The sequence below is a fragment of the Schistocerca nitens genome, chromosome 3 (assembly GCF_023898315.1).
Source record: "Schistocerca nitens isolate TAMUIC-IGC-003100 chromosome 3, iqSchNite1.1, whole genome shotgun sequence".
NCBI lineage: Eukaryota > Metazoa > Arthropoda > Insecta > Orthoptera > Acrididae > Schistocerca > Schistocerca nitens.
Window position 1 is genome coordinate 685,538,805 of NC_064616.1, and position 23,831 is coordinate 685,562,635.

At 42.4% G+C, this 23,831-nt stretch overlaps 1 protein-coding gene across 1 annotated transcript in view; it reads left to right on the forward strand.

Annotated features, from left to right (window-relative positions):
* Positions 1-23,831, forward strand: part of LOC126249389 (coiled-coil domain-containing protein 63) — a 465,360-nt gene that overhangs the window by 379,693 nt on the left and 61,836 nt on the right. Inside the window, exons 6-7 of the mRNA XM_049951042.1 lie at positions 5,053-5,236; positions 14,150-14,319. Of these exons, the coding sequence (XP_049806999.1) occupies positions 5,053-5,236; positions 14,150-14,319 (354 nt within the window). The remainder of the gene's footprint in view (positions 1-5,052; positions 5,237-14,149; positions 14,320-23,831) is intronic.

Consider the following 23,831-nt stretch of genomic DNA (forward strand, 5'->3'; position numbering starts at 1 on the left):
AAGCCAACCGAAAGTAAATGTTCTCAGTATTGTACCACCGTGAAACGCAGTTTCTGTGTGGTCACACCTACTTTGACTTTGCTTGGATATCCCTAAAGAGAACGTCCACCTACATATGACTGACTCTCGATTTGGCTCCGCAGCCCCAGAACCATCACATATACGGAACACAGTCACGATGTTGTTTAAGATTCAATCACTGTCCTCACTGGTCCACATCAGAAACAGCAATGCACTCTGTATTCGACGCATCAAGTGATTTTTCGATTGTGAATTACGAGTCCGACGGGAACAAAAGATGGTTCAAATGGCTCTGAGTACTATGGGAGGTCATTAGTCCCCTAGAACTTAGAACTACTTAAACTTAACTAACCTAAGGACATCACACACATCCATGCCCGAGGCAGGATTCGAACCTGCGACCGTAGCAGTCGCGCTGTTCCGGACTGAAGCGCCCAGAACCGCTTGGCCACACCGGCCGACTGGGCGTATTCATATATTGCTACGAAATATCTGTGTTCCTATCATTGCCAACAGTGACGCATCTTCCCGGCTGGTAGATCGTACTAGTCGGCGCATTTGTACAAACCAGTGATTAGAAAACCATGTGTTATAACCAGGAAACTGATTTTCCTTTCTCGATAGCCATTGTAGAAAGTTTTTCAGGCACCAAGTTGGGTCATGTATTTAAATATTTTTAAGACTTTCATAACCTCTGTCATTGACTTCTTTGCTGCCTCGAGATATTCACTGAGGAGACAAAAATCAAAGGATAACTATATGCTCATATACAAATGGCGGTAGTATCGCGTACACAATTAATAAACGGGCAGTACAATGGCGGAGCTGTCATTTGGATTCAGGTGGTTCATGTGAAAAGGTTTCCAACGTCATTATGGCCGTAGGACGGAATTTACGGACTCTGAACGCGAAATGGTGTTTTTAGCTAGATGCACGGGGAATTCTATTTCGGAAATCGGTAGGGAAATCTGTATTACTAGATACTTAGCGTCAAGAGTGTGCCGAGACTACCAAATTTCAGGCATTACTTCTTACCACGAATAACCCAGTGTACAGCGGCCTTTCTTAACGACAGCCGGCCGCTGTGGCCGAACGGTTCTAGGCGCTTCAGTCCGGAACTACGCACCTGCTACGTTCGCAGGTTCGAATCCTTCTTCGAGCATGGATGTGTGTGCTGTCCTTAGGTTAGTTAGGTTTAAGTAGCTCTAAGCCTAGGGACTGATGACCTTAGATGTTAAGTCCCATAGTGCTTAAAGCCATTTGAACCATTTGAAGCTTAACTACCGTGAGCAACGACGTTTGCATATTGTTGTCACTGTTAACAGACAAGCAACACTGAGTCAAATAACCGCAGAAACCAATGTGGCACGTACGACGAGTGTATCCTTTAGGACAGTGCCGCGAAATGAGGTATTAATAGGCTGCGGTAGCAGACGACCGACGCGGGTGCCCTTGCTTACAGCAATACACCGCCTGCAGCGCCTCTCCCGGGCTCGTGACCACGTCGGTTGGGCCCTAGACGAGTGGAAAACCGCAGCCTGGTCTGATGAGTCCCGATTTCAGTTGGTCAGAGCAGATGGTGGGGTTTGAAGCCATGGGCCCAGATTATCAACGTGACATTTTGTACGGAACCGATAATTGTCTGGAAATGGCTATGTTCGGGTACTCTGAGAGAATCTGCAGTCATTCTCTTTACAAAGGCTCAATTACGCTCTCTTCCCAGTATATCAAACCTTCGCGGATCTCAGAGACTTGCCGAAGCTTCCTGTCTGTTTCCCGTCTCACCGAACCCTGTTCACATTCGGGCTGGGACGGGTGAGCAACGGAACCTCGACGGCGCATCGCGGCTCGCGCACCGGTACGGTACGGCTGAGTAATCCAATCGTTATGGAGAAGTGATTTCAAAAATTATTAACCGAAATTAAATTTCAAACAGAGTTATTGTTTCATGAAAGCCAACCCAAGATGATGAACAGGGCCGAAAAGATCTGCAAAGTTGTAAACAACATAAATAAAAAAACTGTTGTTCTCAAGTAAAGAACTATAACTCCAGACGAAAAATGTTAAATACCAAAGTTTTAGGGCTTCAAAAGATCTATAGATTGCTTTTTGGAAGTATCGTTTGCTTTATTATGTTTCGAATGTATCGAAAAACAGCTAAAAATCTCGTTAACATTCACATTTCCACACATGCTATTTACTGTAACTACAGCTCGCGGTAAGTTAAAAAAGCACCTCTTAGAAACATTAGAAAACATTAATTACTTTTCGAGATAAATCGAATTTTTTGAAAAAAGGTGCTCTCGATAGAGCTTCTCAACGGAAGGCTGTTAAGTATCGGTTTTAGGCTTGTTACTTCGCATAGAGTTGTTCTACCATGCTGTTAACTAATTTTTACGATTTTATCAATTGTAACGATAAAAATACTTCGAAAACCTTACACTTTTCTTAATAATTATCTCAATGTTTATTTTATGAAAATAACTTTTAAAGAAACAAATTGCTGACATTATTTCAGGAATTAAAAAAAATTCTACGGCTTTCTGGAGTGGAGATAACTAATTAAGAAAATTTAGTAGACCCAATTAACATTTTACAGTGATGCGCTTGGTGAACGACAGTACTGAATACATATATTTTCAAGAAAAAATATCAGGATCGGTTTAATTGATTTTTAATATTACTAACAGAGTGGAAAGTGAATCACGCAAGCGCAGAGTGCGTCAGCTGGAGCGGGTGGTGAAGTGGGGGGAACAGGGCCGCTCTTGCTCTGAAAACACTATAAACGGCTCACGCCTGCATGATCTTTGACAGGGCAGCTTCTTGAACACGTACAAACATCATTTTCACTTACTCTGGTGTAGCTTGACTAGATAAATACGAATATTTTATTTGCTACGTGAAAAAGCCCTGCAAATATATTTCGTTTACAAAATTTCACTAAAGAAATAGTCTGCGAACTTTCTGTTGCACCGACGTGCCGTAATAAATTATCTGTTTGAGCAGACATTTGCAGTGGAGTAAAATAATAAAATTTATGTGTAGAGAATCTTCGTGCAGTGATTATTCGTGTAGAATTTATTAGTGGAGAAAACTATGCCTCTGTGTACTGCCTTTTTTAGGCTATCTCCGAATCCTAGACCACTAGATTTTAAAAAATTTATACTCACCAAAATTTATAAAAGTATCTTGTCGTTTGTAGTGCACGTACTTTTCATTCTGTACTGAACTCTATATCGTTAACTATTCACAAAACGCCGGCCGGTGTGGCCGTGCGGTTCTAGGCGCGTCAGTCTGGAACCGCGAGACCGCTACGGTCGCAGGTTCGAATCCTGCCTCGGGCATGGATGTGTGTGATGTCCTTAGGTTAGTTAGGTTTAAGTAGTTCTAAGTTCTAGGGGACTGATGACCTCAGCTGTTAAGTCCCATAGTGCTCAGAGCCATTTGAACCATATTCACAAAACAAATTCAGGTCTGGACTGTAGTTCGCTTGTAGACAGGGTTTAGGTACTGTGTGATATGCGAAGGGTCTCTGGAAGTTTTCTGGTTCTGAAGCAAACAACGGAGCGTACCGAGACATCGAAGATTATGCAGGTGCCGTTCTGAGTGAGTTTTAAAGAGCGAGCGCGCGCTAGTTGCTTCCACTCGGCCGATCGTTCCAGCTGACGCTCTTCAAACTTGCACGCTTCACTTCATAATTCAATTACTAATACTAAAAATCAGTGAATCATATCCTAGCATTTTTTCTTGAAAATATAAATATTCAGTATTATCCTCCATCAAGGAGGTCGCTATAAAACGTTAATTGCGGCTAATAGATTTTCTTTAAGTTATCTAGGCTTCAGAAGGCCATAGAAATTTTTCTTTCATTCTTGAAAAACGTCTCAAATTTGTTTCTTTAAAATCTATTTTCATAAAACAAAAATTAAAATTGTTAGTAAAAAAGCACGCCCAGTAAACGTTGGAGGTTTTCATGTCATTTTCTGATCCATTCAGTTAATAAAACCATAAAAATTATTTAATTGCATGGTAACACATCTCTTTGCGAATGAACTAAGCCTAAAATCGTTACATCCTCTGAGAACATCTAGCCAATTATCAGCAATGCCTTGTTTTAAAAACTCGATATATTTCGAAATACAAGTAATACTTTTAAAAATTTTTCAAGTAGGTCCTTTCTTTACTTACCTTGGGCTATACATACAGTAAATAGCAAGTATGGAAACGTGAATCTTAGGAGATTTGTAACATGAGTGTTAACGAGATATCTAGCGTGGATGTGAATGTCATACTTAAAAGTTTACTCGACTATCTCGAAACGTAAAAAATAAATCTATACTTCTAAAAAAGCGATTGACAGATCTTTTTAAGCCCCAAAACTTTCTCATTTAACATTTTTTGATCGGAGCTATAGTTTTTTACTTATTTAAGGAAAACAACTTTTTATAGCTTCGTAAATGTTTTCGTCGTTTTCGCCATCTAGTATGGAGTTTCCTGAAAAAGGAACTCTATTTAAAACTTAATTTCCGATACGTTCATATTTTTTTTGTTTTCAGTGAATATTTTAGCGAATTTAACATTAGGCCGTCAGTGAATGCTTTTACTAGAACTCGACTACCTGCGTCGCGGGAAACAGAACGGAGCGGTTGGCCACAGCCGGCCAGTGTGGCCGAACGGTTCTAGACGCTACAACCGGGAACTGCGCGACCGCTACGGTCGCAGGTTCGAATCCTGCCTCGGGCATGGAGGTGTGTGATGTCCTTCGGTTAGTTAGGTTTAAGTAGTTTTAAATTCTAGGGGACTTATGAACCCAGAGGTTAAGTCTCATAGTGCTCAGAGCCTTTTTTTTTTCTTTTTTTTTGCCACAGGAGGATTCGGGCAACTCCACACAACACGTCTGCGAAAATATCTTACAAAATAAGGACGATAAATCAAGGTCGAAACATACTGTTACATCTAGGTCTATAGCACGAATTCTGACGAAATCCAGCTACCAGCAATGAATTTAATGTAATGTGTGTTGGCAGAGAGGAGGCCCAGAACAAGCTGCAGGCTCTGAAGGAGCGTGGGCGGCTGGACGTGCTGCTTCACGGCCAGGAGATGCGCGAGCTGCACCGCCGCCTCGACTACGACACCAAACTGCAGGACTTCCTCGCAGTCAAGGCGCAGCGCCGCGTCATGGCCGACCTCGAGGCTAGGGAGGCGCAAAAGAAACGTGAGCAAACTCCACCTATAACCTAAACGTTTCCTAGAAATGTTGCCAGCAGCCATTGCCAGATGATTCAGAGTAATTAGTTCGATAACATAAAACATACCTTCCCCAACAAAACCCCAAAATAAGTCTTGCTGGCTGTCCAATCTGTCTTCTAACAAAGTTTAAGCATTACCATTTTCAACACCCAGGCCCATCTCATTCTCAACCACAAATCAACATTAGTTGGACCTGTTCACAAGCCACACCATTCTCTCCTAAACCAAATACGCGGTCACAGCCAATATTTTCCCTCCTCCTGCCTCGTCTCTTTCTTTGATTCCCACCAACCCCGGAAAACGACTCAACAAGCCACTCAACATATCAATCGTAACTTTTCTTTCCACATCTCATGCAACGGAGTTTTTAGCCTTAACCTCTACTCAGTCACATTTCCATTGACAGGCTGACACCCACAGCTCATTTATTCGACCCTCCCGCGCCCCTAAATACACACACACACACACACACACACACACACACACACACATCTACGCACCTACATTGAACATCTGCGTCAATCCTATCTACAATGCACATTGCTAGCACATAAATAGGTAGACCTAGTAACATCAACCCCATGTGTCATGGAATAACGCACATCATCAAAGTACCATAAAATATTTCACCATTACTATTGTTTATGTTCTGAAAAAAAATCTTGCCAATTGATCTATGGATGATGTGTGAAACGTTGGATTGTTGCTTGCCACCCCAGTCAGCGATGAAAAAAATAAAGAAAAAAATCGCGTACCGCTCACACAGATTTTCTTTAATGAAGTCATTAGCCGAATACATTTTCATAAGTAGAAACTCAATAACATTCTTCAGCTGTATAGTTAGAAAACAACATTTGTCCTGAAAATGGAGTCTTCTCTTCACTAATTGTGAATGTTTTGTCTTCAGAAGTGACTGTTAAATATAACCAAGCGTAGTGGATCACTTGACTTGTATATGGGACGCGTGGGGTTAAATTACGAGTCATTTCCCCCTGTTTTTCGTACCTCCAGAAATCTCTTGCCGTGCATGTGATGATAGTTTATTAAACAAGAACATGGGCGATCTCCATCCTCGTCTTGGTACACATGAATTTGTATTTAGTTGAGTCGTCAAACTGTAATTCTGCCTTCCATATTGTCGATTACTATAATGAAAGCAATATAACTGTTCTGATTGTGTTATTCAGATAAATTCCGCATTTAATTTGAAGTATATTAATTTCAGTCACGCACTATCATATTTCAGGACTTGTCAACTTACTGTCAGGTGCACTGATGCACCTACACAATACCCAGGTATTCTCTCACACGTATTTTTGCATTTGATACTGACAGTGTCTTGTAAACCGTGCTGATTACTGTATAAAATAAAAGAGTGGAACGCTGATGGAAGAATGATAAATTTACAACAGAGGGATGTATTAAAATTATGTTTACAATGAAAAGTATCATCATTATGTATTAATTATGGGTATTTTCGTGTTTCTCCATAGCTTCGTTATGCTACGTTACTGGTATTACTCTGATCAGCATTCCTCAGTTTTGTGTTAAATAATTATTTAAATATTGCGTAAAACACTGGTTAGTAGATTTCAGATGTGTATGAAATCGAGTGAGAAATCTCAAGTGCATTTTGTGAATATATCAAGGTGCCACGATATTTCATTTTGCGACAGTAGAATTCTTTGAGACATGAGTTGGAATTAATACCTATTTCCTTGTTAATTAATTCTCTCTTTTATTACTGATTTTGGCTTTAGAAATAAAGGGTGGATTATAGTAGGTTTGGCGGCCGGAGTGGCCGAGCGATTCTAGGCGCTTCAGTCTGGAACCGCGCGACCACTGCGGTCGGAGGTTTGAATCCTGCCTCGGGTATGGATATGCGTGATGTCCTTAGGGTAGTTAGGTTTAATTAGTTCTAAGTTCTAGGGGACTGATGACCTTAGAAGTTAAGTCCCATAGTGCTCAGAGCCATTTGAACCATTATAGTAGGTTTATTGATGGTGGCGAGAATAAAACACGACATAGGCACATAGCCTGCTTCTCCCGAACAGCCCTAAAGAGAACGCCGGGCTCTACATCCTCGTCCAAATACTGCTGATAATCAAAGTTGTCTTTTTGGTATGACCAGAAAATAATATCCAGAAGTGACTGATGGTCATGGTGACTGACGACATTGTAGGGACCATCTACTCGCCTGCTGTTCTGGCAATGACGCTTCTGTAAACATCTGGTTTATAATTAGCTTCATCCACACTGCAGCGACTACATTAAAGTGCGATATCAACCTCAATAGTCCAGAAGTTTGTTTAACATGCGTGCCTGCTCATTTTAGCTAACGAAACTTGCTACTCTAAACAAACTTGCATCAACCTTAGATGTTACTGAAAGTAAGGTAGTTCTGACAGTACTGTACCTTAAGGATGGCACGTCAAGATCCATGACTAGCTTTTATCCCCACATCACCCAAGGAAGTCTATATCCATCCCCTCCCCCGCCCCGACCTACAGCCATAGGCGCATACGCTTTGTTATTATGCCTCCGTGGCGTCGCAACAGAAACCTAGAAATGATAATTTGGCCGCTACTGGCCGTTATGATTCTGAACTTGCATACTCTATTCGTGAATTATGATGCGTAGCATTTATTCATATATTAGCAGTTCTGTCAAATCTCTAAATGTGTGACATACGTCTTCTTCTAAATGAAGACAAAATGAGTCCTTTGCCGACGGAGAATTCAAGCGTAGACTGCATTTCTTGTAATTATTGTGTAACTATGTTACTGGAAGGCTAAAATTTTCTGGTGGAAGTTGTGTTATTTTTTCGTCATTAAGCGCACAAATCTGTGGGAATTACGAGATATAAATGTCTGCTTAACACAACTGCACCTGTAGACCAAATCCATAGTACTGCACTAACATTTGTGCTGCCAAACGGAAAAAAATATAAATCGCTTTGTTACAATAATATTTACTCCCCGCAGAACGTATCCGAAATCCATTCTACCAAATATCAGTCGACAGGATCTCATAAACGATACAACATCAACGTCCAGAATCCATAGTAGAAAGAAAATTGAGAGACGTTTGGGTAATCGTCGATTACATTTACAGTTCTTCAGAAATTTTGTCATATGGTTCAAGTTTCATATGTCTCATATAATACCTTAGACATCTGTCTTTACTTAATGGTAACTTTGAAGCAAAAGTGAAGTTCATGTTATCTAAAACCTGTCAGAATTTGAAGAAGCCATACCAATCTCAGACGATTTTCATAGTTGATGAACCATAGGAGACTAAGGTTAAAGCAATTGACAATTTTTACTACCCCGTTGGGATGCGTGCCAGGATAGCTACTTCTATGTTTTACTATGATGGTCGACGGAAATGACAAATATTAAAGTGAACATTAAAATCTCATTCTATAATTGCCAGATTTACGAAGCTTGCCACATGCAGTGGGAAAAAGGAGGTGGGAAAGGATTTTATTTTCTGCCGTTCCTTTCCAAACGCCTTTCCACAAAAGAGCATAAGAAAGTATTCATCAAAGCGGCACCGTCGAGAAGCTCCTCAGCATGAAAATGTGGACGTTTTACGTAGTCTTGGCAGAAAATGTTTATGTGGAATTATAGACACTATTTAAAGTTACAGTGAAATGATTCCTCAGGTATCACCCAAACATGGCAACATCAGAACACGGCGTTTAGTCTCTTTTCTCACTTTTTGGGTATACGAAAGAGGAGTAAAGACGGCAGTACGGCAGACAACTGGGAATAAAGCAACGACGTGCATTCGGTCTTGTTTACAAACAAACTTCTCATTACCCGCGACAAACGCCTTATTTCAAAATAAAATAATGGGAAGACAGAAGGGCCATAGTCTAATGAAACAGCTGCAGGGCTGTAAGCTTCCACCGTTGATCTCCGCTGGCACTGCATGTGAGTCAGCTTTTCCGTTGTTGCTCAAGCTTCATTTGCTTAGTTTTCGTTACATTTGTTTCACGTTTCCTTCTGCTGTCGTAATATATAACTTCGCGAATCACTTATATGAGCAACAAGAAAAAATTATTTTTAACAGTAATTTTCTGCAGCGTCTGACAGACAGCATTTTTTCCAAATAAATAAGTGGCTAAAACGGAGAGTATTACTTCACTGAGAACCTGCAAACTAATACTAATGTTTGTAATGATACAATTCATAATTTTGTTAGAAATAACTGTTTCATGTTGTTTCGTTGGAAGCATGTAACATTCCAAACGCAATGTACAATTTTGTGATGGAAGATGATTATAGATAACAGTATTATAGATAATAGTGTAGTTAAAGTGTTCTTTGTCGTTGAATAGAAGTTGTAAATGTTCTTTCTTCTTGTTCTTCAACGTTGTTTTAGATGGAGAACTTACTTTGTAGGTCCGTAGCTGACAAAGTATTCATGCGTAAACAGCACTTGCTTAGCATCACTTTCTTGCCTTTATTTAATTTCTTTATATTTCTTTCTTTGCGGTTAGTTTCGGAATCGCAGCCCTATTCTCAAGCGCTTGTGTAAAAAAAAAAAAAATACATAAAGAGTAAGTCTCAGAACAAATATAGAACTTTTGGTGAATTACAGTGTAACAGTCTTAAATTGCCGTTAAAGTGTGTAATATACATGATCCAATGACTGTCGGTCGGGATAACACAGCATGTTAGCTCACTGCTCCCGGGATTCGGGAAGGCGATCAAATCCACCTGGCAGACTGAAGACTAGGACTGATGTGCTGGCCCTCCTGGATGCTACACTCCTGGAAATGGAAAAAAGAACACATTGACACCGGTGTGTCAGACCCACCATACTTGCTCCGAACACTGCGAGAGGGCTGTACAAGCAATGATCACACGCACGGCACAGCGGACACACCAGGAACCGCGGTGTTGGCCGTCGAATGGCGCTAGCTGCGCAGCATTTGTGCACCGCCGCCGTCAGTGTCAGCCAGTTTGCCGTGGCATACGGAGCTCCATCGCAGTCTTTAACACTGGTAGCATGCCGCGACAGCGTGGACGTGAACCGTATGTGCAGTTGACGGACTTTGAGCGAGGGCGTATAGTGGGCATGCGGGAGGCCGGGTGGACGTACCGCCGAATTGCTCAACACGTGGGGCGTGAGGTCTCCACAGTACATCGATGTTGTCGCCAGTGGTCGGCGGAAGGTGCACGTGCCCGTCGACCTGGGACCGGACCGCAGCGACGCACGGATGCACGCCAAGACCGTAGGATCCTACGCAGTGCCGTAGGGGACCGCACCGCCACTTCCCAGCAAATTAGGGACACTGTTGCTCCTGGGGTATCGGCGAGGACCATTCGCAACCGTCTCCATGGAGCTGGGCTACGGTCCCGCACACCGTTAGGCCGCCTTCCGCTCACGCCCCAACATCGTGCAGCCCGCCTCCAGTGGTGTCGCGACAGGCGTGAATGGAGGGACGAATGGAGACGTGTCGTCTTCAGCGATGAGAGTCGCTTCTGCCTTGGTGCCAATGATGGTCGTATGCGTGTTTGGCGCCGTGCAGGTGAGCGCCACAATCAGGACTGCATACGACCGAGGCACACAGGGCCAACACCCGGCATCATGGTGTGGGGAGCGATCTCCTACACTGGCCGTACACCACTGGTGATCGTCGAGGTGACACTGAATAGTGCACGGTACATCCAAACCGTCATCGAACCCATCGTTCTACCATTCCTAGACCGGCAAGGGAACTTGCTGTTCCAACAGGACGATGCACGTCCGCATGTATCCCGTGCCACCCAACGTGCTCTAGAAGGTGTAAGTCAACTACCCTGGCCAGCACGATCTCCGGATCTGTCCCCCATTGAGCATGTTTGGGACTGGATGAAGCGTCGTCTCACGCGGTCTGCACGTCCAGCAAGAACGCTGGTCCAACTGAGGCGCCAGGTGGAAATGGCATGGCAAGCCGTTCCACAGGACTACATCCAGCATCTCTACGATCGTCTCCATGGGAGAATAGCAGCCTGCATTGCTGCGAAAGGTGGATATACACTGTACTAGTGCCGACATTGTGCATGCTCTGTTGCCTGTGTCTATGTGCCTGTGGTTCTGTCAGTGTGATCATGTGATGTATCTGACCCCAGGAATGTGTCAATAAAGTTTCCCCTTCCTGGGACAATGAATTCACGGTGTTCTTATTTCAATTTCCAGGAGTGTATTTTTAGGCGTTTTCCCACATCCCCCTAGGTATACACCGGGCTGGTACCTCTACCCCGTCTCGGATTTCTGCTACACAAACATTTAGAAAACGTTCTCACACTTGAACAGAAGACCTGCACTAGACACAGCCATATGGGGTACGTAGTTTCCGTCCCGGGGGAGTGATGGCGTCGGGAAGGGCTTCCGGCCACCAGGTGTCACAAACTCATATAACAACACCGCTCTCATAGGGAATCGGAAAAAGACGAAGAAGAAGGTACGCGATCCAGTGACTCACATAGAACTGACAGATATTTTTGTGTATTTCAACGTTTGGCACTGTTTTTCCGCATAAACATGTCATTAATAGTGCAACGGACGGTAGGACAAACTGCGGAATGTGTTGATCACGCCGCTTTCCGTGCTATCCTGTCATATACTGGTGTTAAGCGTGAACATAGTCGCATTCATTGAGTTTTACTGTTGCATAAAATACATGTCGACGTGATAAGTTGAGCTTCGAACAATAAATGTTAATTATACATTTACTTAGATTGTGTTGTTAATTATCATTCTTTCTTGGTAGTTTCAGTACCTTTTAGTGCATCATATTTGCTTTATTCTGAAGCCAAAACTACATTTTATGCTGCGTATGGATTAATGTCCTATTGTAACCCTAAGAAAAGTGTCATCAGCCTGAATATTGATTCAAAGACCACGGTACTTTAGTAGGTATGGTTCTGTTAGAGGTGTTATGCCATTGCTTACCCTTGATCTCTGAACTGACCTACCCTGCCAGTTATAGGGGGATCTATAATGTGGATTGGTTCAAATGGCTCTGAGCACTATGCGACTTAACTTCCGAGGTCATCAGTCGCCTAGAACCTAACTAACCTAAGGACATCACACACATCCATGACCGAGGCAGGATTCGAACCTGCGACCGGAGCGGTCACTCGGCTCCAGACTGTAGCGCCTAGAACCGCACGGCCACTCCGGCCGGCTATAAAGTGGATTCCGAACCACAGTGGAACTCGATATTTTTCACATCAACAAGCATTGCAAGAGGTGAAAGTAGTGATAAGTATCAGATAAAAATCCTAAGATTGTCCACGGATAGAAACCGAAACCTTTGGATTTGTAGTCTATCGCTTTACCTCTTAGCTACCGAGCCACAACGTTCCCATATCCACACACAATAATATAAAAATGGATACACATATGTGTATGTATGTATGATGTTCCGCATCTCCTCCTAAACCACTAGGCCGATTATAAACAAACTTGGTACATGAATCACTTACTGTCTGGAAAGAACAGCTGTGGGGATAAGAAGCAGCCGGCCGCGGTGGTCATGCGGTTCTGGCGCTGCAGTCCGGAACGCGGGACTGCTACGGTCGCAGGTTCGATTCCTGCCTCGGGCATGGGTGTGTGTGATGTCCTTAGGTTAGTTAGGTTTAAGTAGTTCTAAGTTCTAGGGGACTTATGACCTAAGATGTTGAGTCCCATAGTGCTCAGAGCCATTTGAACCATTTTTGATAAGAAGCACCTGCCTATCGAAGGGGTGGGTGTGGGCTTGGAGGTGAGAAAACAATGTAGCCCATGACGCTCCAACTCCCAAACCTTATTGGTCCGGTATTTGAGAATAAGAGCATTTATTGACTTATAACAAACCTTACACTTAATTTCGAAGCCTTAAGAAACTTTTTCGCCCCGACAACCTCACAAAATGATGAAATAAAAGAAGTTTGTTGCTTACTACATTTTCGCTGTGCATGAAGTAGCACAGCCGCATCAGGTATGATATTTAAATTTATTATTTATTTTCTACTAACCCTATTTGCAACAAATTTCGCAGGCAGTATCCAAATATACCACTGAATGTACATGGAAAGTTATATCTTTGTACAATACATTATTCTAAAGATACGACATCATAAAAATTGAGCTGCGTGGAAACGAAACTGCAAGACGAAGTTCGCTAGAGATGCAGGTGGAACATGTGTACAAATAAATGTGAAATATGTTAAATATATGAGACATATAAGTCACACTTGCATACTCGGGCAAAGCCATGGGTAAAAAGGTCTTCCTAAACCACTCGATCGATTTTAACCAAACTTGGTAGACATATCTGTCCAGAAAGAAAGCCTGTGGGGATAAGAACCAGCAACCTGTAATTGGGGTGGGATGATAACCTGGAGAAAGGATACAGAGAGTGGGGAAACAGGAAATGGACAGTGGAAGGGATGAAATGGATGGAGAGAGCGTGGAGGAGAAGGTGCGGTGTACAGAGAAAGGGGAGAAGAGCAGGTGGACAGAGAAAGGGGGAAAAGCAGATGGAAAGAGAAATGGGGAAGGAGTGGATATGAGGGATAAGGGAATGAGGAGATAGATAGTGGAGAGGTTGAAATGGGCTGGGGGTAGGGGGGAACAGAGTAACAGTATTGGGATACGTAACCGGGAAACGACTGGTACTCAGCTAATATGGCATAAATAAATGTAAGTGTAATGCTGTTACTGTATAATGTAATTCACCAACACTTTAATGTTTATGTCGAAACTCGGCCTTAACGTTTTTTCTTTTTCTTTTTGTAAAATCTGCTTGAGAACATGATTGCGTCCCCAAAACTATCCGAAAAGGAAGAAACGTAAATAAATGAAACTAATAAAATTCAGTGTCATGTCTTGTTTACAGAAATGCAACGAGAGGCGACAGAGAAGATGATCGAGTCATACCACAGTATCCTACAGAAGATCAAGGAGTTTTCCGGTGAGGACGACGTGGACAGGCTAGCTGCACAGTTTCTCAAACAGGAGGAGGAAAACTTCGCTTTGTTTAATTACGTCAATGAGCTGAATAACGAGGTAAGCTTGAAGCTTTCTTTAAGTACTGATTTACTAACAATAACTGTTCCAGTAGTATTTACCTAGAAAGAGCGCAGGTGGTCAACATTTGTCCTGTGTGCAGTTCATTCATTAACTGGGACGAAGCTGTTATGATGCTTCTCTGTATAGAGAGAGGAATCTCCCTCAAACTCTGGGATTGACGTTGCTGCATAGAATAAACTATCATGAATAAAATTTGTCTGAACACAATTTGCTTTCAGTAGGTTACATTACGTCAACGGTTCAGAATAGTAATATTCTCTCAATTAGCCGAAATTGGTACTCTTATTTTGTGAAATGGAGTATTTGATTTAACGTAATGGCTGTGTAGATATACTGTTTATTTCTTCTCTAGTTTCCTGTCTCATCTAAATAAAGTCAGCACTACAACTCTGACGTACCTGAAACATGAAATATGGCGATTATTTTTAAATTTCAGCATTTTCTGTCCTCTTATATTTTCTCACAGAATACAGTTTAATGCAATAACTTCAGACATAGTTACTCGTCATCAATTCAGCAACACCTCTTGTAACGTATTGAAATCATCGGCATATGAATCTCTCGTGATTACAGAAACGATCAGGTGAAATAAGAGCTTGTTTACGATGAAATAAATGCGAAAATAAACTATTGCTGTATTCGGCTGATAACACAATAAAAATCGGACCACACGGTGTATGCTAATTATAACTATAAGAATATCGTTTCCAATGCAAATTGGAATTGTTACAGTACTTAGTTGGATATGCCTTGGCCACAATCAGTTTCTCTTTAATATTTCTAGTACTGAAACTGGGCGAGGGCTTTCCTGAAACACTATTCTAGTTTCATGAAGATCATCAAGAAAAGTAAGGCTTACCGACGTTCATGACGTTTATCATATTTGCGCAAAAATGTTTCATTTATCCATTTCCGTGCCAACAATATATCACACTTGCACAAAAAAGAGTCTGCTGGCGTAAGAGACATATTTATTTAGCGATCAGCCTAAATATCACCTCGTACAGTGCACATACTTAAATTTACATCATTCCCGAATTTAAATCCATTTCGAATGTGGAGCGTTTAAAGCCGAACCGAATTCAGTGACACGGTGCCCATTCTGTCGTATTCACTGTTGCTTCTAAATGAGACACCGCTGATCCTCGACGTAATCTCATTGAAAGCAGTATTCCCACAGATGGTGTTTCGTCCGTAGCAATCCGCTAAGTTCTTCGATGACTCGTGTTAACATGTGCTAACCACCTCAATAGCTTGCTCTGAGTCGGCATGCACTAATACCCGTTTACTGTCTACCTGGGCGAAGCCAGCGTTTACAATTGTCGCATTACCACCGACGTCAATACACGGCCAGAGAGTTAATACCACCAGGATATTGCACCAATAAGCATTATGATGGTCGAAGATAAATGGGTCGTTAGGGGGCTTTGCAGTACATTCAGATACTGTTGATGCTATTACATGCTCCAGACTCCAGTTACCTCATGATGACTTTTGTATAGACATTATTGTTGAATTGACTGCAGTTTTTCAATGCTATACACAGTATCGGAAAACTATAACGACACTAATTTCCTTTTAGCCAGTTCTGCTGTTGCTGTTGCTATTGCAGCTACTTTGTTTTATGGCGCTCGATACTGAGGTCACAAGCGTGCTATACCTGTACGTAGTTTTCTTCTCAATCAAGGCCCAGATAATCTGTACAACACATTTCACGATTTACTTCTGTTCAAATGTTTACCACTTTGAGAAAAAAAAACTAATAAACTCCATAAAAGACTCCTATTTAGGTGTGTTAGTCCTTTAAGGTACCCAAGCAATCTTCTGCGTAGTTTGGAATGTATGAGAGAGGTACTAGTGGAAGTAAATCTGTGAGGGCGGGTCGCGAGTCATGCCCGGATAGTTCAGCTGCTAAGAGTATTGTCCACGAAAGGCAAAGTTCCACATTTAAGTCCCGACCTAGCACACAGAATATTCAGTGTCTGAGTAGTTGAATTTCCAGTTATGTAGATAGATCCCTCTTGAGATCTTCTTGTAGCAAGTGTATTTCATATCTTTCTGTATACAGTACTAATTTTAGCTTCAGCTATGGATAAATAATATAAATGTGCTGTATCTTTCCTTACTTCATGTTGTTTTCTTAATAGCTATGAGCAAATAGTTTTGCTCCTTATATACTGAGTACTGCTCGTGGACAAGTCGATGTATTTCGTTCATGTTTCACATCCGGTCTTTGCAAAACAGGTAAGCAAAATAATTCGGTCTAGTAGGTTTCCGTTGTTACTGAGTAGGAGAGCAATGATGATACTCAACTAGTAACATCCTCCTGTCGTTCTCTGCTACAGAAGATACTATAGTCCTTATATATGAACCGGCTACATTCGTTAACAAATGGCGCATACATTCTACTAGAAAATATACTCTTTAAAACGACATTTACTGAAAATTACAACATTGCAGAAATTTACAAAACGGAGAAAAATTTCATATTCATCTTTGCATGGATGAGATTAATGGTTACAGATACAACATAAACGATGTATTACGTAAATATTATAACACAAGCTATGAAAGGAAACCACCAACGAACATTTGAAGATAAAGAGGTAATAAGGACGTACATGAGCTTACGATTGACGATAAAACTAAAACATTCCAGCCAGATGCAATGAAATGCAGTCTCCGAACCGTGCCTCATGCAAACGATGACTATATGAGAACTCCTGCAGTAAACATCTCACAGTAATGACCTCTTCGGCAGTTACGGCGCATGCTTGAGACCAAACCTGCGTCGGCATAATACAAAGCTAACCAAATGTCAACTATGATGATTACTTACGTCCTTTCGCATTCGGGAGGACGACGGTTCAATCCCGCGTCCGGCCATCCTGATTTAGGTTTTCCGTGATTTCCCTTAATCACTCGAGGCAAATGCCGGGATGGTTCCTCTGAAAGGGCACGGCCAACTTCCTTCCCCATCCTTCCCTAATCCGATGAGACCAATGACCTCGCTGTCTGGTCTCCTTCCCCAAACAACCCCAACTTACGTCCTTGTACGTATGTTGGTGGGATAATTGCTGTGGACGAGTCCCTTAAAACATACCGCTTGCCAATCACGATATGTCTAGCACATCTCTACACGTACCGACCTGGGCTCAGCCAAGCATCGCTGCCAGCCGTCAGCGAAAGACATATATTCTGCTGGTGCGGACACTCTTCCAAATGTAATGCTTAGTTGTATACAAACTATCCATGTTCACATAGGCCGAACGCCCTTGAATGAAAGACGCAAAAAAAGTCAATGGTGTAATGTCCCAATGACGGCGAGATAGTAAGGGGAAAAACTTGAAAAGTACAAGGATTTTGAAGGAAATCGGCCGTAGCTTTTTCAAAGGAACCATCCTGATTTTCACTATTGTCGTTACAGGGAAACTATAAGAAACCGACATTACGGTTGCCGGATAACGATTTAAACCGCACTCCTATCGAATGTGGTTCCAGCTCTAGTGTGCTCCCCCATCCCTTCTTCAACCTCAGATTAAAGAAAAATAATTCTAACGTCTTAGACTCATGCTCATTTTTTATTCCAACTATCATAATTAATTTTATCGGTCAGTAAATGTGAAAATATTAATTGAGTTACAATCCACGTCAGTTTACCACTTGCCCGTGTCGTTTTCTTTCAGAGAAGTTTAATTTTGTGATTGTGAGGTGGCATGCCACCCTGCTCTTGAGGTAATCACAGGACAGTGATATCAATTAACCAACAGCTACAAAGCAGTTAAATGCTATAATTACCATCTCCGTTGCCGCGCGGGGTAGCCGCGAGGTCTACAGCGCCTTGCTTTCTCTTGTTACACCCCCTTAGCGCCCAAGTCTGATGTTCGTGTATATGATAGCCATAATTTTTAGCTGATTTTCGTGTTCATTACCATGTTAAACGGCCGGCCGAAGTGGCCGTGCGGTTAAAGGCGCTGCAGTCTGGAACCGCAAGACCACTACGGTCGCAGGTTCGACTCCTGCCTCTGGCATGGCTGTTTGTGATGTCCTTAGGTTAGTTAGGTTTAACTAGTTCTAAGTTCTAGGGGACTAATGACCTCAGCAGTTGAGTCCCATAGTGCTCAGAGCCATTTGAACCATTTGAACCATGTTAAACGTTAGTGTGACTGATCAAACATACCCGAAAACCCATACGTAATGCGGAATCGTGCCCTAGATGTCATGAGAGGCGGACCTGGCAGTGTAAAAGAAGGCTGGTGTTACTGAGCTGTCAATAGAAAAGCAGTAACAACAGAAGTGGTTGGTCAGGACAGTTCAGTGACTGCTAACGTGAACTAGTCACTGGATGTCACCTGAGTACCAAATCCATCACGGACATTTCCTCTTTCTAAAGCTGTCCAAGGCTACTGTTGTTTCTGTGACTGTGAAGTGGAAGCGCAAAGGAACAACCACAGCTAAACCAAGACCAGTCAGACCTCATGTACCTAGTACTGCAGAGGGTCGATGCATGATATTAACGTAAGGAGTCACTCGTGAGTTCCAAAGTACTACCAGCAGCGCAGCCGGGACAATGAATGCGTAGGGAGCAAAAAAGTATAGGGAATAATGGTCGAGCAGCTCATCACAAGCCACACAATTCTTTTGTGAATCCTATGTGACGCTTGAGGCGGTGTATAGAGGGACGCCACTGGACATTAGGTGACTGTAGCCTGTGGCCATCCGACGGAAGGGTTTGACGAATGTGAGGAGAACGTTACCTGCCATCACGCAGGAGGTGGTGTTTCAGTATGGGGTGTTTTTTGAAAATAGTGCGTGATTCCCTTAATGCACTTAATAAGACAGTAAATGGGGAAGATATGAACCTATTTTACAGAACTGTTTAATGCTTATAGTAGAGGAACAGTTCGGAGACGATGACTGTTTATATCAAATGACAATGCATCTTGTCATAAAGCAGCATATATGTGTCAATGGTTTCCTGAAAAGGTCTGACCTGCCCAGAGTCCCGATCTGAACCCAATGGAAAGATTTTGGGATGAGTTAGGACGTAGCCTTCTCTCCAGACCCCAGTGCCCGACATTCCTACTTTCTCTGGTTTCGACTCTTGAGGGAGAACGGGTTGCCGTTTCTCCACAGAGATGAAGACAGTTCATGAGCGTCCCAGCGTAGTTCAAGCAGACGCAAATGCGTAGACTGATCACACTCCATATTAATGTACAATAATAGGTCCCTGGTTACTTTTATTCAGATACTGTATTGTCTTTCTCAGCAAGCATTTAGTAGGCCTATATAAGACAACACGGATAGTGTATGCTCGATTTTGTACCCACATCTTTGTACGTCACACGTGCATTGAAATGCACGGACTCGTTACTTGCGTTTATCTTTGTTTCAGACACTTATAGTATATGTCTACGATTTTTTCTTGCTGCAGTGGCAAACCATTTTTTTTTCATCGATTTTGAATCTAACGTAGATACTTCTGTACACGATGTATGAAGCAACTGCACGACTTGAGAGCAAGGGCAATGGAGGGACCGGATTCACCGCCTAATATATACGCGGGTATGACTGCATGGTAGGAGAACGCGTCTAGTAACGTCACAGTGGAAACACACGAAAAGGTTTCTTACTATAGTGTCTCAAAATATCTAGCCCAGATAATGTAGGAAGTTGAGGAGATAAATCAGGAATTAATTAAAAAATATATTTTATATGTCACTGTTGCTTAGTAGATCTATACCTAATAGAGTTGCCGTCAAGGAATTCGCAGTCATTGAACAAATTTCGAAGTATTTCGTTCAGCTGTGGATCGAGAGCAGTGTCTGTGCTTTCTGACATATAAGTAAGTCTCAAAATTGAAACCAGCGTAAAAATGCAACACGAGGTGAAGGCACTGACGCTTGAAGAAAACATTACATCTCAAGTGAAGCAAAATGCCGACAAGCAGGGCTGAGACAGGGAGCAGGTAAACAAGGACTAGATAATGATCTGGCAGAGAAAGAATTTTGATACATATTGGTGCGCAGCTCTTGGAAAGGTCGTAGCCGCGCTCAGAGACGTACGAGAAACTAGGTACAAACGTAGCATTATTGCTGCAATTAGAACAGTAAACTTTCCGTGGGTCAAAAATTACATTCCTTGTCCATCGATTGTTCAGAATTTGCTGTAAATTACCCTAATACCTTAGGTCTATACCTAATGGCGTCGCTTCCGAATGTGAATAATGCTGTACGCAGGCTGTAGAGTTTGTCACCTTCGCAGTTAATGTGAACGAAATACGCTGTGCCCTTTTTCATTGTCTGACCTTTGTCACTCTCAGTACGAGAGACAACTAGCAGAATACGTGGTCATGGAGTAATCACAGCCTTTTGATGTTATTTGAACAGAGCCTTTTCTAAGCTTCCCTGCAACCTGCGTGCCTTACAGCAATTCAGATGAGTACATCTCTTGTACAACCCAATCTTTTAAGTAGCTGATGTTGTCTGCAAAGTGACACTGCACCATATTTTGTATTCTCACCTAGGGAGATATAACAGCCACTGAAGCAGAATATTCATATTTTGGGGGGGAGACATTTCAAAGCCCCGCCGTAACGTTTCCGTTACTTCCTTCCGTCATGTAACGCAAGCACCAGGATGATTAATTTAGAAAGGCCAGACCGATTTTCCACCCACTGTTCGATATGAGCTAGCATTCCAACCCTACTGTGCTCCAACATTATGCAACACTTTGAAGTAAACGACCTATTGATACATAACCAGCATGGACACAGAAAAACCGTTCCTGTGAAACACAACTGTCTTGATTCGTACGAAATAATGAGTGCTCTCGACGGGGGATATCAAAAAAATGGTTCAAATGGCTCTGAGCACTATGGGACTCAACTGCTGAGGTCATTAGTCCCCTAGAACTTAGAACTAGTTAAACCTAACTAACCTAAGGACATCACAAACATCCATGCCCGAGGCAGGATTCGAACCTGCGACCGTAGCGGTCCTGCGGTTCCAGACTGCAGCGCCTTTAACCGCACGGCCACTTCGGCCGGCTGGGGGATATCAAGCTGATTTGATGTTTATAGTAGGCTTTTGCCATCGTATCTCACAAGCAGCTTCTAACTGAACTGCATGCGTCTGGAGTATGGTCTCAGCTGTGCGTCTGGATTCATGATTTTCTATCAGAAAATTCGCAGCTGATCGGAGGTCAGCTAGTGAGATGAAATATACGGGGTGATTACAATTAAAGTTAAACTTTCAAACCGCTGTATAAATGACGCCACTGGTCATAATGACTTCAAATTGCAAAGGAATATTATCGGAGAAGGGGAAAAACCTATGGCAAAAGAGAAATAAATAATTACAAAATGTAGCAATAGATGGCACTGTAAACATCATAATTTAATAGTGGTCGACTGCAAATGACAAGTGAATTATACTACAATGCCTAAGGTGTACGTCTGACGTTAGAGAAACTGTACTACTCAGTGTACATGGGTGTTCAGTTGTGATACTGTTAGTTACGTAAGCCCATCCACCACGGCAAGGTCTTATCACATCGGATGGGAAAAATCGATTTTTTACTGTCCCGAGGCCAAAAACCGGATAAAAAGCATAAATCACGTCAGTTTTTAAGTGTCCTGAGGTCAAAAACCGCATAAATAGCATAAATCAAAATCAAATTTGATTATTAATTTCAGTGTGACTGGCACAAAACATGTTAAATGTACTGTCCACCGTTTTCTGCAAGAAGCTGAAATCGAGAAACAGCATGTTCCACAACTGATTGAAGTGTTTCCGGTGTCACGTTCAGAATGTGTTACGCAATGCGTGCCTTCAGTGCAACTAAGTTTGCAATGGGAACACTGAACACAACATTTTTCAGATAGCCCCACAACCAGAAGTCACACGCACGAATATCAGGTGATCGGGACGGCCAGGCTGTAGGGAAATGGCGGCTGACAATTCTACCATTTCCGAAATGGCGCTTCAGCAGCTGCTTAACGAGATTTTCAGTGTGCAGAGGTGCGCCATCTTGCATAAAAATGATCCCATGCACACATACACGCTGTTGGAGAGCTGGAATGATGTGGTTGCGAAAAATACATTCATAGCGCTTACCAGTGTCGGTGCAGGTAACTGTAACGGAAATACCTGTCTCTTCGAAAGAATATGGCCCTGTGATGGCGTAAACCCCCATCACACAGTGACCTTTTCCAGATGAAGTGGTACTGGTTGATTTGCGTGTGGGCTTTCCGTTGCCCATATTCGACAATTTTGTGTATTGACGTATCCTGTCAGATGGAAGTGGGTGGGCTTCGTCTGACCACAAAATCTGCAGAGTCAATTATTTTCCACTACCATCCGAGCAAGAAATTCTAAAGCAAAGGTCTCTCTTCCTAGCAGGTCAACAGGAAGCAACTCGTGCACATGGGTAATTTTGAATGGATAGCAAAGAAGGATGTTTTGTAGGATTTTATGCACCGTGCTCATGGGTATGTCCAATGTTCGGGCAATTCTCATTGCAATACACGTTTGCACACCACTACTCATCTCCTCCTGCATTGCTGTGGCCACTGCTTCCACTGACGTCGAATCAATTCGTTTCTTCCCTCTACCAGGTTGCACACCAAAAGAGCCCGTCTTTTCGAATTTCCAAAACATTTTACCTTACCGACGGCAGTCATTGGACCAACGTTGTTTTTCAAGCCCTTCAGTGACCGGAACTTCTGCAGAGCGACGTGTGCACAGTCATCATTCTTGTAATACAGCTTTATAAGCAGAGCGCATTCCTGCATTGAGACAGTCATGGCGAACGTCACTGCCGCGAAAGGAGGAAAAGCCGTGTACCCGGCGTGTTTATACCAACTTCAGTAGGTCGTGTGCATGACAAGTGTTTTCATTCACGTATTCAGACATAAACAGCGCCATCTTCTGATCAATTTTCACCCTATGTTTTTTGTTCTGCCATACGTTCTTCCCCTTCTCCGATAATATTACGTTGTAATTTGACGTCATTCTGGCCAGTGGTGTTATTTCAGCAGCGTTTTGACAGTTTAACTTTAATTTAATCACCCTGTATATCTAGGATATCCGAAAGAAGTGCTACAAGTGCTGTGCTTGGTCTACAACATGATTTAGAGACAATATGAGGAAGCCTCTTAGATTGTTCTCGGGTGATGTAGCCGTTTACCTACTAGTACAGTAACTGTAAGCTAAAAAGGAATTACAAAATGGTTTGGAAGAGATATTTGCGTGGTGCGAAAAGTGGCTATTGATCCTGAACAATAAAAAGTGTAATATGCGGATTACTTTTCACTTCTTAGAACTAAGTTTGAGAGCCAGTGTGATACGTGGAGACTATTTAACTTTTGTGCCCAACGTGATAAAATGGCTCTGAGCACTATGGGACTTAACATTTGAGATCATCAGTCCCCTATAACGTACAACTACTTAAACCTAACTAACCTAAGGACATCACACACATCCCTG